The 20,681-nt window shown below is 38.5% G+C and overlaps 1 protein-coding gene across 13 annotated transcripts in view; it reads right to left on the bottom strand.

The window, feature by feature from the left end:
• LOC126267038 (signal transducer and activator of transcription 5A) overlaps positions 1–20,681 on the bottom strand; it is a 153,749-nt gene that overhangs the window by 12,849 nt on the left and 120,219 nt on the right. For 7 of the 13 annotated variants that reach the window (XM_049971832.1, XM_049971834.1, XM_049971835.1 and 4 more), the window contains 3 exons: positions 19,436–19,591; positions 11,391–11,577; positions 1,604–6,981 (listed from right to left, as the gene is read on the bottom strand). In XM_049971832.1, coding sequence (XP_049827789.1) covers positions 6,957–6,981; positions 11,391–11,577; positions 19,436–19,591 — 368 coding nt within the window. In that variant the 3' untranslated portion in view covers positions 1,604–6,956. Of the gene's footprint in view, positions 1–1,603; positions 6,982–11,390; positions 11,578–19,435; positions 19,592–20,681 lie in introns of those variants that run through there. The other 6 variants (XM_049971826.1, XM_049971827.1, XM_049971829.1 and 3 more) reach the window with 1 other exon arrangement.

Below are 20,681 nucleotides of genomic sequence, written 5' to 3'. Positions count from 1 at the left end.
CTGCCCCCCCCCCCCCCCCCCCCCCCCCCCCCGTTTTGAAAATTTGTATTTGCATCCATATCCATCTTCATTTTGAGAGCTTATTAAATCACTTTTATTGCAAATACTGTAGCATGTCACATGTTTGTGAACTATATCACAGAAGTGCAGCAGAGGGGTGAGGGCAGAGAACATCTTTTAAATATTCCAGAAATGGTTCCAGTTGCTGCATTTGGTGGGAAAAATATTGCAAGGAAAATTCTAATGCATTTTGTACTTTTAGAATCCATAATTCTCCAAATTAAGTTCGTGTGAACCACATTAGCAGTAATTTTCATTCAACTATGGTATCTAGCTGTTGACAGATTTTGAAATTCAAGTAATGTACGCATGTGAAAGATCTATTTTTTCTCACCTAGAGCTTTGATTTTAAATGAAATGTAAAGAATTCCATGATAATGATACAATCATTGTTTTAGGACAAAATTGCTGTGGCAATACTTCCCATTAAGAGACTAATTTTTTAGTACTGCTGAGACAGACACAAAAATACAGGAAACTCTATCTGCTTTGGGAACTATTAGTTCCTTCCTCATGGAGTTGAGAATCATTACTGACAAAGAGCCCACTATGAGAGGGACCCTCAAGTTGTGAGAATGATGGCAGACATATCCCTCTTTCTTTCCAGAGGAACGAACTGATAGTTCAACTTAAAAACATGTGAAATTGTTATTTTTCAATTTTCTTAACTATGGTCATTTTAAACAAGGATTTATTGTAATAAAATTTTCCTTCTTGTAGAACACTGGAATATAACAACAGATTTCATACGTGGTTCTTCCACTGCCTGTTAAAACTGCATTAAAAAATGCCATATTGCAAGTGGAAGTATAAAAAACTATTACCATTTTTTTTACTTAGAATTCAAAATTGTCCGCACAGTTGTTTTTTTTTTTTTTTTTTTTTTTTTTTTAGTATCAATACTTGTTTCTTACAGAATGAAGTAGAAATACAGAAAAACTTTAAGTAAACAACCATTATCTTTTACTTCAATCAGTGAGAATGTGTGGCTACATAAATTAGCTACCATTTGTTATGCAAAGTCAGAACACACAGTTATATATTAAATCTGTTATCATCCACACATTATGCCCATCCAAGATTAAGTCAGTCCATTACTTTTTTAAGACAGAACACAGAAACAAAATGTGAATTAACTTAGTATAAATACATAAGCTTGATAAATATCAAGTTCATGATCTTCTAATGGTGGAAATAAATCAGTTAACAACTTGCAGCATATGTCAAAGAAAATTACTATTCAAATCACTAACTGTACAAAACATTGAAAAGGAGTTAAATTAATAACTACAGATTTGCTATTTAATATTGATATACCTCTGTTACAGTCAAATTTAATGAAAAATATGCCTATAGCAAATAAATACAATGGTTAGCTTTTTGGATCAATACTTTCTAGTGGCTAATATGTTTTGTTTTATCTTCATGCAGTTGATAATGAGCTAATGCTGTAATAGCATTGGTATCTACTTTGTGATTCACTCTGTAAGTATACTGGGATGATGTGAAGAAGTAACTAATGTCAGAGAAAAACATTGAAACGTATGACAGCAATTGACATTTATTAACATTTTATTTATAGTATACACTGAAATCACAAACATCACAAATGGAGACTTTACATTTTTGACTGGAAAAATTAAAAACATTCTGACGAACCAGTAACATCATATTAATAATATATTTATTACAAAAGTTTCAGTTAATAACTCTCAAGATATATCTGAAACCTGTAAGTGTTAAAAAACTGAAAAGTATATAAAAAGATATGTTACATTTTGTCAAAGAGTCAGCCTTAAAGTCTGTTATGTAATAGCAACACACTGTAAAATTTGTATCTGACAAGTCAGGCTCTGTAAATACTTTGCTGTTAATCATGGAGAATTTCAGGTTTTCTTAAATTGCATTTCCAGAGCCAAATACCTGAGGCATATCCATTACATTTATCGAACATTTCTACATAGTTAAGTCAACATGGATGGAATATTAATAGCACATTTCAAAAGTTACATTCATGAGTAATTCTGCACAACACAATAATGGGAATCATTAAAAATAAGGTGATTATATATCTTAAAGATAAACAAATATGGAAGGTTCATCAATGCTGGGCAGAACATCATTAACTGTGCATTTGTCACACTTCTACTAGAAATACATTCTGGGAAACTGTACAGCTCTTGGAGCATAGAGTTTTCATAAAATGTTTTGATATTAATAAAGGGCAGCACTGCAAGGATCCACTAAATTATTTTAAGGCTGTCCAGATACTAAAAATGCAGTACTTAATTCCTATGGGTTGTTGTTAAAGAATACCTAGGTCATAATTAGAAAGTTTGACATGACTGTTTACACAGAGCCATATAATCAAAAAAATATGACCTGCACATGAAGTGAAAGGAAATGTTTCTGAGAATTTGGTTCATCTATTTCGAGAAAAATAATCCCTGCCATAATTTATATAACAAAAAGGGCAGGGGGTCCCTTTCCTACTATGCCAGTCCAACAGAGGGATCAACATCCAGTAGGTGTACAAGATATGGAATGTTTTTCTGTAAGCTGCTACTCACACTATGGAACACAGAGAGATATTTCTTATCATATGCAACATAATTACACCAAACACTAATCACTGGTAAAATGGTCTTTTCCATTTATAGTTCTCTGTGGTTCTCTTATATAAAAGCATCTAAACGAACATTTTTAAGTACCAATGACACATAAAAATCATCAATGAAATCATTCATCTTATTACTTGCATATCTAGCCTCAATGCAAAGACTTATTAATAGCCCCACCTGTGGCAAAGCACTGCACATGTTAAAGGAATAATGTCCTATTATCAAGATCAACAAACTCAAAAAAATGAAAGGGCTTTATTCATCACTCTGATGGGAGACATAAGTAATGATGAAACACGAGTATGATGAAACACAATTATGATGATGAGCAATGTAAGAATTTGTTAGAGAGCACAAATAAATGTGTACAGAGAAAGGAATCCTGAAGCAAATGGATTTAGGTTCACAACAACACACAAAATATAAGTTCTCCTGAAATACTCATTGAATTTTTGCAATCTGAATTCACAATTCCAATTACTCAATAATATATATTGTCTTCCCATATGCACTGCATCAACAAAGAGAAACTGAAAGCATGCAAACACTTATATGAAGGTCCAAAAAATCTTCGTTTACTGATTACAATAAGTACATCCAATCAAAGGACAAAATTAATCACATACTTCCACAATCTGAAATAAACAAAGTATATGTATCACACAAAGGAGCAATGACCGAAAGCAGCTTTGTAGATATGCTCCAAAATTACAATAAAAAAACTAGTTATGATCATAAGTTGATGCCACGTGAATGAGACATCATGTGGTCTAGCACAACTTGTACAAATTGATTCTCCATTCAGTTTCAATTGTGTGGTGCCTACTTCAGCCACATCAGACAATAGTATCTCATATTAAGAAACCCACTTGTCCACTCAAAGAAATCTAATCTACTAATGGACTACCATTAACAATGTATGTAACCAGTGTTTCAGGATACCAGCACTTGCACCTGAAGTAATCACCTGAGATGTTAATGTTGTTACCATAGTGAAGACAGTTTCTTCAACAACTTATCCAATTAGGATGTTCACCTCAACAGGCCATTAAACTTCATGTGGAATTTAACAATCTGTTTGTTCATAGCACGTGTATAAAGCATTCTTAAAGTATCAGGAAATCAGCAGCCAGTATTTAAATCCCTGCGTAATTACTGCAAACTACATTATAATTATACTGCACCATCACAGCATCATAGAAATAGGAAAAACTCAGCACAGGAAAATACACAGTCTTCAACTGTAATCTCAGAAACAACTTCATCAGAACTAAAAGCAGCTTACGAAAAGAAAACTGCTGCTAACAAGTTCTGAATATTGCATACATCTTGCACTCGCTGGTCACCAGGCTATTTATTTGTTGTCATGCACAAAGTATGAAGAAATATATTAGTTAGAAGGTAGCAAAACTTATACAGCGAGCAGAAAGCAAAGTTTCAAAAATTGCATTCAGTTTCCCATCACATTCCGTGGAGAACCTGGGTCTATTGGAAAGTTCCAATTAATGCATGATGAACCTTGTACAGCATTTTGAATACTGCAACTAAAGAGGCTCGAGAGACAGGGACAGAGACAGACAGAGAGAGAGAGAGAGAGAGAGAGAGAGAGAGAGAGAGAGAGAGAGAGGGAGAGAGGGAGGGAGGGAGGGAGGGAGGGAGGGAGGGAGGGAGAGAGAGAGAGAGAGAGAGAGAGAGAGGGAGAGGGAGAGAGGGGGCGTTCCAAACAAGGGCAAGGAAGAAGATGGTGTGCGTGTGCGTGTGTGTGTGTGTGTGTGTGTGTGTGTGTGTGTGTGTGGACAGAGTGGTAGGGTAGTGGAAGGCAACAAGTAAATTCACATGTAGCTTGATGGAGAGTAAAAGAACGGCTATTTCTGACACGATACATACATTAGATTACCGCTCAAGGAACCTAAATAATCGTGGAAATATTCATATATACAATTATTCTTGTGGGAACAGTGACCTCTCCTATGTGGTTGTACTTCTTGACATACGAAAAAGAAAGTCTATTACATAATACAGCTGTTAGGTGCTAGTGAGAATTGACAAGTTCACATTACATCGATGCAAAAGAATTTGATATTTAATTTGTGAAAATCATCAACTATATTAAACTAAGCACTAATTATTTACCTTCTCACACACAAAACACACCCCAGTTATTAAAGACAGTACACACATTCCTGCAAAGTTAGCTTTCTCAGAATTCAATTTGAAATAGAATATAAACACTGTCAATATTACTTTAAATGCTCCACAAATACTGATGTGATTAAAGTATTATTTTCTTTTCTTTTAAAATTTTCAAAAAATTCATGAAAGACAAATATACCTAAGCTACACATCTTTCTTCTACTGCCATATATCATTCGATAAACATTATTATTATAAACAATATAATAATAAAAATTCTAAGTACAATACATGTTTTGCTCCCGCACTTACCCTGTTCTCTTTTTTTCTTTATTTCTGTTTTGCATCTTTTCTTTAATAAAATTTTGTTAAAACTTCTGAGGTATCACTGATACCTGACAAGTTAACTATCAACTCACAACAAAACAACGCACATTAAACATTCTATAGTTACAAAAATATTTACACAATATAGAATAATGTTTATGAAAATGTCAGTGACAGCACAACATTACATCTTATAGACATACACAATGAGAAGACACTATGACAATCAAAAACAACTGTAACCATTTTATCAGTTCATTTTCACACAACATGATTCAAACATCGTGTATCAACAGGCAAGATTACTTTCACATATATCTAGCAGATATGCCTACTCTTACCCTTTCAAATGTCGAAACAATACAAATTTTCAGTTTTTACAACATACTTCTGAAAGATTATGAAACCAAAACTATTCGTCTCTGCCCCACAGCACTGAAAAACCAAACATGCAACTTCAAATATATCGGAAGTAGCACTACTCTGAACAACAAATCAGGTTCGATTCATGTTGTGCAAAATGTAAATAGGCAGAGAATGGGCATGATTTTATTTTTTTACTGACACAAACAATTAGATCTAACCTTTAAACATCACATCTGATACCAGTTCTGAATAATATTAAAGAGAGAAGGCCTCCTTAAAATTATTGCATACTATCACAACACATGGCACGTACTATTTCTCAGAGAGAGGAGTCATTTAACACAAAAAAATCTGACATTTATGCAGATAATGTAATATGGCGGGAAATGGTAAAAAAATGTTACTGCAACATATTTGGAGCAAAGTCATAAAGAAAAACTGACAGAGGAAAATCTGTATGTTTCTTAATGGAATCAGAATGAACATCATTTTTGAACGGTGTGATAAACAGAAATGTAGGACAGGGGGACTCCCCATTTTGAGAACTGAGACAATTTCTACAGTGCTGAAAGAACTGCATTGTCCTACACTCTCTCAAAAGAAACGCCTACATCATGAGAACTGGACTGCTGTCTTGTAGGGGCAAATGAAGTCTGGGAAGATATAACATATTATTTTTCAGCCATGTGCTTTGGAATCAATTTCAAATTAAACATGGTACTGACATGGTACTGACATAGCATAACAATACAATAAAAAAGAGTCTGTCTTCACAGCTATGAAAATACCAGCCGCTGTCAACAAATTACTTCCCGATCGTTAATGACTAAATTGAAACAGCTGAAAAAAGGAATATATCAAAACTGACCCAAAATTCTGGCGGCTGGTAAACACGTAGTATGCATACAAATGCAGAAAATTTAGGCTGCAAAATCATGCACAACATTTAACACAGTAACTTTGATTACTTCTCGGTAATGACAATGTTTCATTAGTACATGTAAGTAGACAAAATATGTTCAAAAGTGGGTTATTTACAAACATCAGTCCCCAGATTCATTTTAGGAACTTCTAATACAATCATCAGTTAATACAGTAATAAGAGATCTTTTCAAACTGGGAATGAAAATTTAATGTCATAAAATGTATACACAAAGGCCTTTTTGAAAAATGAGGAAAAAAGGAAAAATGATATAAAAACTGATGACAAGATGCACATTTTACTACTCTACAAAATATTTTAATATAAAAGTTAAAATTTAAATGCAACAAAAGAATTCAGATGCATAAAATGTCCAACTGCATCACCACTATGTCATTCTGCAGTTAATCCTAAAATAATTTACGGAATTCTCTTGGCGACACTTCAGTCTATGCCACTATACAATCACTCCTTGCCAGCTGCACTGTGTGTCTGATGTCATGGATGTAAAACTGGCAAACATCCTTTTATAAATCCATCACAGTATGTAAACTGGTGTTAAATAAAAAAGCAAAATATCAGAATGCTGCATTTGGAAAGCTTTCTGTAATTTATTTCATAACCAAATAGCTAACATCAGACACAGTAAAAACTGAATGATAAAAAAAGGCTCTGTAAAAAGCACAATGTTACAAAATGGAAGTATTATAGGGCAATGGAAAAAAGATAAAAACAACTCTAACCAAAGAATTTAACTGTAAGTGAAAGAAAACACACAAATCAAAATTCTTGGCAGTTTAAAACTATGTAGTGTCCGTGCTGAACTCCAGGTATGTAAGAAATTCCAGCCATAACAAAGAAATTAGTAGATCAGTTCTGATAGTTGTCTAATATCTAATGACAAGAAATCTGAACAATAATTACCAAAATATGTGGGCCCTTTTAGATGAAACATGATTTCCCCCACAACCCAGCCCTTTTCTGACACATTTTTGCATTTACTTGGGCCACAAAACTTTCAAACATTGAACCACTTATTGTTATACTCTTTGCATGGCAATCAAAGAGAAATATTCATTCTGTACCTGGCAGATGAAAAAAAATTAACGTTTTGGTGCAGTGCTATCAGCTTCCAATGGCTACTTTCATTGCTGTGTAACTTTTGGCAGGAATGGTAGACCCACAAAATCTTGATGACTTACATTGTTCCTACACCACCCACCCCATTTCAGACATCTCCTTCTCATACTCTTTTGACCATAGGAAATTGTTGTGTAGAGCAACGAATGTAATGGAGATAAAAGAAAACATCCATTTGCAGTGTAGTTCAGCAGTGTGTGCTATCTCCAGTCATGAACAGAAAAATGCACACACAGTCCAGACTGTCAACATACCTCATGGGGACATTTCTAGGTTACACCATGTGCATGTCATCACAGCACAGCAATAAGGACAGTCAGAAGCACAGCAACAGAGACAGTCAGCATGGGAAGCTGTCCACCAAGCTGGCGTACACTACACTGACATCATTTGAACAATGAATGCTACCATGAGAGACAAAACTCTGAAGCTAGTTGAAGATTGCTGTGGCCAGTAGCAGTAGGGGCTCTATTCAGCAATACATAATGTTGTTTTTAATGTGTTCTTGTACTTACACACATTTTTTTAAAGTAACAGGTAAGAACATTTTATTTCATTAATTTAAGCACTAGAAGAAGCTATACATTATGACTTTTTGACCTTTATCTGTCCAACATAATAAATATATAATAAGACAGTGGAATAACCTGTTGTAGTAGACTTCCATTAGCTTCATTCAAACATTGAGGAAACACCACTGTTTACAAATAATAAGCCTAACGAAACTGGAATAAAACTTTCTAATTGTTACACAGTGGTATCGTGCACATATCAAACATGGCTCATCACTTTTGCGGGTTATTTCAGAGTTTTGTAGTGTTGGAACTGAAATCTACTTTCCAGCTCTATAGCCAAAACTTTGATGATGGAATGATCTTTCTATATGATAATTTACAAGCATACCTCACCAATGCCATGCCACCTGCAGCAATCAAATAATTGAGATGGCTTGTGGTAATTGCTGAGAAGAACACATGCCTCCTTCACACTGGATGGCCTCAGGAAGGTCAACGTCAAGGAGTGGTACACATTTTAGCAGCAATGTGCTGACCACTTATGGACAGCACAACGAGAATGATTCAAGCATGTTGCAGTGCTCCAGGTGGAGCTAATTGATATTCAGTGTTATCCTGCATTAGATTTTGATTTCACAAAAGTGCAAAGATGTGCACTTTCAGATAAACTGCCCTTATTTTGGTAACTCTTACATTTTTATTTCACAATAGATTTATTCTGTGCTTATTATTTCACTCTCTGCTGCCATTTAATCTAAGTTGATACATATTCATAGATAAGCAGGTGGCCCAAAAATGATTCAATAATTGACACAGTACTTATATTATCAAACAATATACCACAATAAACTGAAACCAAAAGTCCAATGATATCAACCCCATCCCAATGATATCAATTTATATCAATCCCATACCTGTGCCAAGAGAATAAAAAATTGCACCAGGCTCTCAAAATACATGGTTGTCTCTTCTGCATATTGTTGAGTCTCAGTCTTATACTACTAGTATCCTGAGCACAAACTGCAGCTGCCAAGGCTCAAGGCACCACAGTCAAACACTGATCGTTTTTCACAGATATCTGGAACCATATAGCCTACAGTTATTCCCATATATGAAGGGAGGATGGTATAGGATTCATCCAGTGGACTCAATGCTCAAAGTGACCCAACAGTTTTCACTGGTCTGTGGGGAATTAAGGGAGCAGGTAAATACATACTGAAAGATCAGATCCTTCAAACCGATAACAACAACCACACAATGAATGTGATTTCCAACTGTAGATATGTAACCATGTTGAACAAGACTGCATTCCACATGGGTTAAAAGCCCTATACAATGACAAGAAAAGCGCCACACAGTGAGCAGTTCAGTATCAACAACAGCTTAATTCAGTTTGTGCTCAACACTGCAGTAACATGACACATAGAGACGTATAACACTTTGATAAGAGTCAGGATAGTGGCTATAGTTTCAGCAGGTCATACACAGCAAGATGTTGCTGATCAGTTACATGCTGTGGTGCACCTGAGGTGTGGTGAAAGTACAGAGAGATGGTAAATGTGAACGACATACCTCATAGTGGTCATCCTTGCATACAAGGACCAATGCAGGACCGTTTCCTCCAACTGTCGGCTTGCAGGTGCTCAACATCAACTGCCGGAAATATTGGAAATGACTTGTACCAGGCCATAGGGACTTGTATCTCAAACCAAACAGTGTTTAGTAGATTGCATCAGTGTGGTCTTCATTCCAGAAGACCTATGAGAAATTTTGCACTCAACCAATGGAACCAACACAATTGAAGGACCTGAGCTCCTGCACATCAACATTGGACCATTGCAGAATGGAGTACTGTGATGTTTACTGATGAGACCAGGCCCAATTTGCGACCGGTTTGGAAGAGCATGACGCGACACCAGGAATGTCAATATGTTCAAGAAGTTCATCTGTTTGTAGGTGAATGAGTAATATTCTGGGTGGCAATAGTGATGGGATGGTGGACCCCTCTGATTCTCTTCTATGGCAACTTGACTGTTCCCCAATAACTGTAAGAGGTCCTACAAATGACTGTAAGGACCTACAGACTTGAAGTCAGTGACAACTTTATCCTAGTTGATGACAATGCAAGACCACACTGTATTCTAGCAGTGTCTCGAATCTTCTAAGATGCGAAATCAAACAAAAGCATGGGCTGACACAACCGAGCATGCATGGGTCCTGTTGAAGGTGGCCATTGCACAGTGTACGAATCCACATGACAACCTTCATGACCTCACTGAAGCTGCCATTGAGGAGTGGGACCTCATACCCTAAGATATACACTTAGGAGAGAGCCCGATTTGTTTTGAAATGATTTTTGTCACTAACCAGAATTAATCTAGTTTTCAGAAGAAATTATGTTTATTTCGTTAATAAGGTATAGTACAAACCTCAATGGGTGTGCTACAAGAGGTCATTGTAGTAAGCTCTACATATGATATTCCAAACTTTTGTTGAGGTGTGCCTTTTCAATTTCAGAGTGACATATAATACGAATGGTACAAGTAGCTATCCTCCAACAAGTAAACTGCACTCTTGTTTCCGCAGTCATGTTCCATTATTCTTACTTCTTACTACTCATGCTGTGACATGGTGACAACTATAAAGTCGAAAAATATTATGAAGTTTAAGCAAAATATGCACAAAGATATTGTGTTTTATACTAGTACAACAGTAAATCACTCTGGAGATAGGCAAAGTGTCCCATTGTTGTGACAGCAGAAACATAAATATTCATCAAGAGCTCAATGGTACTTGTTATGTTCCGAGTTGAGAAAATAAATTTAGCAGGTCTACAGAGCTACACTAGTGTAGTCTGTTCAAAGACAAATTTTAGATCAAGTAAGAGAAATTTTTTTTGGATACAAATGTAACTTCTCAAGTAATCAGATGATCTTCCAAGGAGATACAATACATACGATCATGACTGCTGATACTTCCACAAAGAATGAGCAGGAATGAGGGCCAAAACAGATCAAATGTACAATAGTGTGAAATTAAAATTATCAAGAAGAGAAAATTTATATATAAAAAAAGGGAGAGAAACATGATTTCTATGATGATTTTGGTTGGAAACACTATACCATAAAATTCCTATATGATGCAGTTCCATGACTCTTTCTTGTTAAGGAATAACAAACATCATCATTGAATGGATTATTGCAATCACGCATGCGCATGCGTACACACACACACACACACACACACACACACACACACACACACACACCTGAAATGTTTTACTATGCAACTGTTTTGTTTACTTACCTACTGACTGACTCACTGGTAGCGCTGGCAACTGACGGTGTATCTCGGGGGATGCTGGGGTCTGGAGAATGTGGGTACATCTGTGGTGTTGCTGGGTAGCTGCCTACAGAACCAGGTCCACCCCAACCAGGGACATGAGTCACCAATAGAGGTTTCACATATCCATTAATTGACTGTTGTTGGTTCTCTGCAAGTAGATGTTGGTTTTAGATAATTCCACATTCATCCATTTGCACAGGCTATTTGGCATTTACAGCACTACTATATTTCTAATTCTATGGAAGTCACTTTTCAATGATATTGTACTGCATTCCATTCAGCTATTAAACAATTCTTCCCATGAACATTTTCACAATTTTAACTGCTATCCAATATACAGAGGAGGGATACAACAGCAACAGAAAAGTAGTGTTGTCAATTTTCCTACCAGAACTACACAGGAAAGCAGTACAGTAATAAACATTTTTGTAGATGCATACTTAATCAATGATATAAATGTTAACCAGTAGTGAATGCCTTCTCTAACCATGATGCACAAGTGGTCATACTAAATAACTTACCTCACGGTAATGAAGTGGTGTCATGATAAACAGTGTAATTAATGAATAATAAACAGAATGTTTTACTGTCGCATTACAGGAAGTTGACACGAGGAATGTATAAAATGCAAAAGATGTCAACCCCAAATTTAATGTATTTGCATTTGGATTTCTAGTAATATTGAATACCTTCCTCCCCAGGACAATAATGCAGTACAGGATTAATAAGATATTTATACACATATCATAAAGTACCATGCAGCAGTTTCTGTCTGTGTGTTGAGGCGAATCTCAGGAATATCTCTAAGGAATTTGGTATGGTATTCACTAATAGATAGATTCATGAGGAAAGTTTGTGTACATTATTGTTGCCCACAACAACACAGAAATAACTCTGCCACAGAGATTAGTGCTACCCATGGGAAACTGGGATGGGTCACTAGTCAAAATATATGTGCAACATAAAGAGAACTGTGTGAAATGGTCAGGACAAACAAAGAAGTAGGGCCAATTCCATTTTAAAGGAAATGTTGTGGTGTCTTAAGGAAAGTGATTACAAAATAAATAAAAAAAATATGCATAATGTTTGAAATTAATGATTCAGGTAACTAAATTAATATGGCAAATAGTTAAAAGGAAAACTGAGAAATCAGTTAAGGAATCTAAGATTGAGAAAACAGTCAAATGAAATATGATAACAGTCAGGTAGCCAACATATTTCACAATAACCTCCTGGAAGTAGCTCAGAAGATTGGCATGGACAATTCAGGAGATAAAGCAATACAACACATGCAGGATGCAATCCAATATACATGCTCTGCCTAATAAATTAATAATGTAATTAACTTACTTAAAACTAAAAACCAAGAATTAATATCTCAAAGCACTAAAATCCAGTTCTTTGGAATGTTTTCAGTCACACATGCAATACATAGTTATCATAGACACTATTTCCAGACAGACTGAAGATATCAGACCCATTTATGAGAAAAGAAGTAAGAACAGATATTAATAAATACCAACTGGTACTACCACTTACCTCCTCCTCACAAGTATTGGGAAATATTATGTATGCAAGAATCACAGTGCACCTCTCTCAATGAAAGAGAAACTTAGTTTCAATTTTTCGGAGCCAGCAGCTCTTGCCAGGAGAAAAGTTGACAGGAAAGAAGAGGGATGAAGCAAAGGAATGGCCAGTTTTAGGAAATGGGGAGGATTCAGGAAAATCGCACAGAACCTTGGGTCAAAGTAGACTTACTGTATGGGAAGAGAAGGAAGTCTCTCCTGACACAGGGTTCCATGTGACTTTCCTGAACTCTTCTGATTTCCTAACCAGCCCCCATTTTCCTTCATCCCACTTTCTTCCCCTTCAACCTTACTGCCAGAAGGAGCCACTGGCTCTGTAAGCTTGCCTGTTTCTTTGACCTTTGTATGGGTTCCCTCCAGCTGCTATGATTGGTGAGTAGATTTTTATCTATCCAATTACATCATATTTTCAAAAAATGAATATTTTTGTTGATATATTAGTCCCAGTTTAGATTTGAAATGCTATTCTTCAGTTCATGAACCAGATCACACAAAATGTAAGTGACAAAAGTTTGCCAGTTGATGTTTTCTGTGATTTATCAGAGCATCTGATTGTTTGCAATAGTCTCCTAAAGAAGCTCAAATTTTATGATAGCAGAGGTTTTATTGGTAACTCGTTTTCACTCTACCTAATTAAATGGATGAAGACTGGCACATTAAGAAATCCAACGAGGATACAAAATAAAACAGCATTTTCAGAATGGGGAATAATACCCACAAGAGGGTTCACTGTTGTTTTTGTTACATATAAATGATCCAATATCATATATCCACGAAGAAATGTAGTTCTTTTTGTTAACAATTTAATTATTGTAAACCAAATCTAATGTTGAAACTTCAAAACTTGAAAACATTAAGAATATTTTACTGAAAACTAATTAGTTTCTCAGCAAATGCACTGTCACTGAAGCCTGATAAAACAAAATACACACAACTGAGTACTGCACAAAGCCTGCCCCCACAACTAGAAATAATACACTCCTGGAAATGGAAAAAAGAACACATTGACACCGGTGTGTCAGACCCACCATACTTGCTCCGGACACTGCGAGAGGGCTGTACAAGCAATGATCACACGCACGGCACAGCGGACACACCAGGAACCGCGGTGTTGGCCGTCGAATGGCACTAGCTGCACAGCATTTGTGCACCGCCGCCGTCAGTGTCAGCCAGTTTGCCGTGGCATACGGAGCTCCATCGCAGTCTTTAACACTGGTAGCATGCCGCGACAGTGTGGACGTGAACCGTATGTGCAGTTGACGGACTTTGAGCGAGGGCGTATAGTGGGCATGCGGGAGGCTGGGTGGACGTACCCCCGAATTGCTCAACACGTGGGGCGTGAGGTCTCCACAGTACATCGATGTTGTCGCCAGTGGTCGGCGGAAGGTGCACGTGCCCGTCGACCTGGGACCGGACCGCAGCGACGCACGGATGCACGCCAAGACCGTAGGATCCTACGCAGTGCCGTAGGGGACCGCACCGCCACTTCCCAGCAAATTAGGGACACTGTTGCTCCTGGGGTATCAGCGAGGACCATTCGCAACCATCTCCATGAAGCTGGGCTACGGTCCCGCACACCGTTAGGCCGTCTTCCGCTCATGCCCCAACATCGTGCAGCCCGCCTCCAGTAGTGTCGCAACAGGTGTGAATGGAGGGACGAATAGAGACGTGTCGTCTTCAGCGATGAGAGTCACTTCTGCCTTGGTGCCAATGATGGTCGTATGCGTGTTTGGCGCCGTGCAGGTGAGCGCCACAATCAGGACTGCATACGACTGAGGCACACAGGGCCAACACCCGGCATCATGGTGTGGGGAGCGATCTCCTACACTGGCCGTACACCTCTGGTGATCGTCGAGGGGACACTGAATAGTGCACGGTACATCCAAACCGTCATCGAACCCATCGTTCTACCATTCCTAGACCGGCAAGGGAACATCCTGTTCCAACAGGACAATGCACGTCCGCATGTATCCCGTGCCACCCAACGTGCTCTAGAAGGTGTAAGTCAACTACCCTGGCCAGCAAGATCTCCGGATCTGTCCCCCATTGAGCATGTTTGGGACTGGATGAAGCGTCGTCTCACGTGGTCTGCACAAACGCTGGTCCAACTGAGGCCCCAGGTGGAAATGGCATGGCAAGCCGTTCCACAGGACTACATCCAGCATCTCTACGATCGTCTCCATGGGAGAATAGCAGTCTGCATTGCTGCGAAAGGTGGATATACACTGTACTAGTGCCGACATTGTGCATGCTCTGTTGCCTGTGTCTATGTGCCTGTGGTTCTGTCAGTGTGATCATGTGATGTATCTGACCCCAGGAATGTGTCAATAAAGTTTCCCCTTCCTGGGACAATGAATTCACGGTGTTCTTATTTCAATTTCCAGGAGTGTACATCCGAATACTTCAATATGGTGCATGACACACGGAAACATGTAATAGACAGCCAAAGAAGCTTAAGCAAATCCCTGGTAACTGGCAGTGTTGCTGCCACCTTTCAGGTGAGAAGCTCAAACAACTGCAGGTGAACAGAGGTGAACTGATCAGTACTGCCACTACCTTGAGCATGTTCATTTTGGTGTCTGTGTGGTTGTGTGAAAAAATGCATGTACTGTTACTCGAAAAAAAGCAAGAGCTCAAAAGTTAGTGTTAGCTGTCATCTATTAGTTTCTGTGTTATTTTATGTTATTTTTGATCCACAAATTTTCCATTATGTTATTCTCAAGTGTTTATATTGATATGAACCTGAAATGGATATCACATGTTACGGAACTTTTCAACGTTTAAGCTCTGTAAGTTTTGCATCATGAATAATATTAGATTTTGGAGATGAAAATATCAAAAAAGTTACCTACTTTTCTATTTTCATTCACTAATCTCTTATGACGACATATTCTGGGGTAATTGACAGACAGGGAATAAAGTTTGTTGCGAAGCAGCAAGTAATAAGGATAATACACTGACCAGTCAGAACATTATAACCACCAACCTACTATCAGCATAAACCTGTCCAGGCAACAACAGTGTAATTTGGTGAGGAATGACTGTTAGTCACACATAAGCACAGTGCACATGCTGTCCATCTGTAGAAAGGGGAAAGTGCATAACTCATCCGAGTTTGACGGAGGGCAGATTGTGATGGCCTGGAGGCCGGGCACGAGCGTTTCGGAAACTGCAGGACTTGTTATATGTTTGAGGACTGCCATAGTGAGTGTCTTCAACATATGGCAAAACCAACATGAAATCACATCCAGACATCATAGGGTTGGGCGGTCACCCCTCACTACAGATGTCAGACGTAGTAGGCTGGACAGACTGATAAAACAGCACAGACAGTGAACAGCAGTGGAACTAAAACAGGCTTTAACGCCAGGCAGAATACGAGAACACAGGGCACTGAACACTCCTGAAGATGGGCCTCTGCAGCCGACGGCCCATGCATGTGTTAATGTTAACACAATGACATCAGCAACTACAACTGAAATGGGCATATGAGTATTGGCAATAGAGGTTGCTGCAGTGGTAGTGTGCTGCATGGTCCGATGAATCCCAATACCTTCTTCACCTTACCGATGGGAGGGCACGAATCTGTCATCTTCCAGGTGAACAGCTCCTTGACACCTATACTGAAGGACAGAAATAAGCTCTCAGAGGCTCCATTATGGTCTGGGGAACATTACATGGGTATCTATGGGTCCAGTGGAGTTCGTGCAAGGCACCATGATGGACAAGGAGTATCGTACACTTGTCGCAGACCATGTATACTCCTCTGGGATGATCAAGTTTCCCAATGGCAGTGGCATTTTTCAACAAGATAATGCACCATGTCACAAGACCAGGAGTGTGATGGAGTGGTTCAAGGAACACAGTGGCATGCTCCAATTGATGTGCTGGCACCCTCAACTTCCAAGTCTGAAATCAATTGAACATATCTGGGATGCGACAGAACATGGCATCAGAGTGCATTGCCCCCACCCAAATTTACGGGAATTAGGTGACGTGTGTGATGATGTGGCACCAACTCCCTCCAGCGACCTACCAATGATTAATTGTTTCCTTGCCATGATGTGTCGACGTTGTTATCTGTATTCACTCTAGAGTCTCTTGTCAACAGCTCCTTAAACAGGTAGCCTCATTGTACAGTTATTCCCTTATGAAATTTGTTGTCAACACTCAATCACAGATTGAAAACAATGGACATAGTCTTATAATACTTGCAAGAGAAATGGCTCATCCTATCCATTACTCATCCTTAGTGTGGAACAGAAAGGAGTGACAATATAATGTAACTGGACAGGTAAAAAAATCTACTCACCCAGTGGCAGCAGGAGGGCATACACACAAAACAGTTTCACTTATGCCAGCTTTCAGAGCCAGTGGCTTCTTCTTCTGGCAGAAGAGTTGAAGGGAAAGGTAGAGGGGTAAAGGAAAATGACTGGAAGGGTTATGAAAAGGGGTGCTGTTCGGAAAAGTCAACCAGAACCCCGAGTTAGGGGAGACCTAATAAACAGTACCCCTTTTCCTAAGCCTCTCCAGTCCTTTTCCTTCGCCCCTCTTCCTTCCCCTTCAACTCTTCTGCCAGAAGGAGGCACTGGCTCCGGAAGCTTGCACAAGTTAAACCTTTTTGTGTGTATGTATTCTACTGCCGCTGCTTGGTGAGTAGATTTTTTATCTATCCAGTTACATTATCAATCATTGTTATATAAAGGAGTGAGGTATTCAGCCACAAAAATCTTTGACCACCAACCTAGTGATGTATAGAATTTAATAGATACTAAAATTAACTTAAAACCGAACAGGAATCACATTTGCTTCAAGTCTTCTTCCACTCCAAAATGAATTGCATAAAGCTATTGTAAATCATTAATTGTTAATAACAAAATAAGGATACACCATAATTTAAGACAAACATGTAACACTACCATAATTGTCACTAGGAAGTGTATTAATATTATAATACTGATTTGTTGTATATCATCATGAGTGATCATAATTACAATCTGCTGTACACACAAATCATTAACTGTATGGGATAGTTTGTAATGCTGATTTGTTGTGCATAATCATAAGTAGTCATAATTACAATCTGTGGAATACATAAATCATTAACTGTATGGTATGATAAAGGGAAAGAGGTAAGGTGTGAGTGAAAACTGGATGTAAATGGTAATGAAATGATGATGAATACTAAAAGTAATGTTGAAAAGACGCTTCAAAGGTCATTAAGATGGGGACTGGATAGCCAATGAGGAGAGACCCAATGAAGTGCTGAACAGCAATCAAGGATTTTGGGCATAAGTACAATCAGCTATGTACACTATGAAAAGCAGAAGGGTCTCACATGTAAATGAGATGACAGCAGCAATGGTAAGAGCTGCTGGAGTCTTAGGAAGTAATGGCTATGCTATGTGACGAGGGTAGTTTGGACAGAAAGACAAACTCAGAAGACTGGAAGAAAGGAATAACTATCCCTGTCTTCAAAAAAGGAAATGAGAGAGAATTTAGGAGCTATAGAAAAGTGACACTGGCACTGGGCCAAAATATTTGAGGGCATTCTAGGGAAGAGAGTAAGGGACAAAATTGTGAAGAAAATTAAAGAATAATGCAGAGGCTTCAGGCCAGAAAAACAACATACTTTATATTTGCAGTAAGGCAACTACAAGGGAAACGTTAAGAAAGACACACAAAAATGAGCATTTGCTATGGTGAAAGAGAGATGTCATGGAAATAAAAGATGTAATAATGCAACAAATCGGATAATTCATTGGGTTTAGAACAAAGAAGTGCACTTTTACCCCTTTTTTGTGGTTGTAATGGGTAACATAAATTAATACACAATGTGGCAGAAAGAGCTGGAAAAGATACTGATCACCTAATGATCTGGAAGTTTTAGGAAGTTGAAGTTAACCAGACATTTCAGAACTAATGGGAGGTAGGGGCAGGTTCAAGATGGATAAAAATGATCCTCGGATGAAAGGAATCCACCTGAAGTCACTACCATCATCTTTGTCTCCTCTATCAAGAGTTCCACAAAACACAGACTGAATAATAAAGTAATACTGTGTGTGTGTGTGTGTGGTTTTTTTTCCACTTTAAAAAATCATGTAAATGATCAGCATGTTGCCGCATTTTCCACTGATTATAACAGCAACACTGACTCGTTCAATATCATAGCAAGAGGTCACAATTGTTATCCACAGAACATTGAATACCTAACACATGCATTTGCAAGTCATTATTCTTCTCAGCATCAATTCATTCTAATACTGAAGTTGTATGTCTCTAAAATTTTTCGATACATCTTGCTTGATAATTCTCACAGTTTTAATGTAGGCTATTGAATTATGAGAATGATACCATGCTGGAAGTTGAGAAATTGTGTGTCCTCTGTAAACACTCTCATCCTATTAAAATTAAACTCACCTGTAAAAGGTGTGTAATATTTTCCAAATGCCTGGTCCTTAGGAATGTCAGGATACAAATATACAAGATGCTGCAAATCAGATATTCTATCTGCGAGACTGCGTATTGCAAAGTCTTTGCTGGTGAAAGGTTGTAGCATAAAGACATCATTTTGATCTGAAATCAGAAGGAATAACATTTAAATAGATGATCTCAGCATATAGTAAAATATAAAAGCTATTCGCGCATTCATCATGTTCTGTGCACCGATTCACAGTGGATAACCTTCAATGAAGTTGTTAAAAACAAAGATTCCAAGACTTACCAAGCGGGAAAGCGCCGGTAGATAGACACAATGAATAAAACACACAAACACACACACAGAATTTCTAGCTTTCGCAACCGATGGTTGCTTCTTCAGGATAGAGGGAAGGAGAGGGAATGACGAAAGGATGTGGGTTTTAAGGGAGAGGGTAAGGAGTCATTCCAATCCCGGGAGCGGAAAGACTTCCCTTAGGGGGAAAAAAGGACAGTTGTACACTCGCGCGCACACACACACACACACACACACACACACACACACACACACACACACACACACACACACACACATTCGCACATACACAGACACAAGCTGACATATTTAAAGGCAAAGAGTAAGGGCAGAGATGTCAGTCGAGGCATAAGTACAAAGGCAAAGAAGTTGTTAAAGACAGGTGAGGTATGAGCGGCGGCAACTTGAAATTAGCGGAGGTTGAGGCCTGGCGGATATCGAGAAGAGAGGATATACTGAAGAGTGAGTTCCCACCTCCTGAGTTCGGATAGGTTGGTGTTGGTGGGAAGTATCCAGATAACTCGGACGGTGTAACACTGTGCCAAGATGTGCTGGCCGTGCACCAAGGCATGTTTAGCCACTGGGTGATCCTCATTACCAACAAACACTGTCTGCCTGTGTCCATTCATGCGAATGGGCAGTTTGTTGCTGGTCATTCCCACATAGAAAGCGTCACAGTGTAGGCAGGTCAGTTGGTAAATCACGTGGGTGCTTTCACACGTGGCTCTCCCTTTGATCGTGTACACCTTCCGGGTTACAGGACTGGAGTAGGTGGTGGTGGGAGGGTGCATAGGACAGGTTTTACACCGGGGGGGCGGTTGCAAGGCTAGGAGCCAGAGGGTAGGGAAGGTGGTTTGGGGATTTCATAGGGATGAACCAAGAGGTTACGAAGGTTAGGTGGATGGCGGAAAGACACTCTTGGTGGAGTGGGGA

This window comes from Schistocerca gregaria, chromosome 4 (assembly GCF_023897955.1).
Source record: "Schistocerca gregaria isolate iqSchGreg1 chromosome 4, iqSchGreg1.2, whole genome shotgun sequence".
Classification (NCBI taxonomy): domain Eukaryota; kingdom Metazoa; phylum Arthropoda; class Insecta; order Orthoptera; family Acrididae; genus Schistocerca; species Schistocerca gregaria.
The sequence above is the reverse complement of the archived record's forward strand: the minus strand, read 5'-3'. Positions and strand labels throughout refer to the sequence as shown.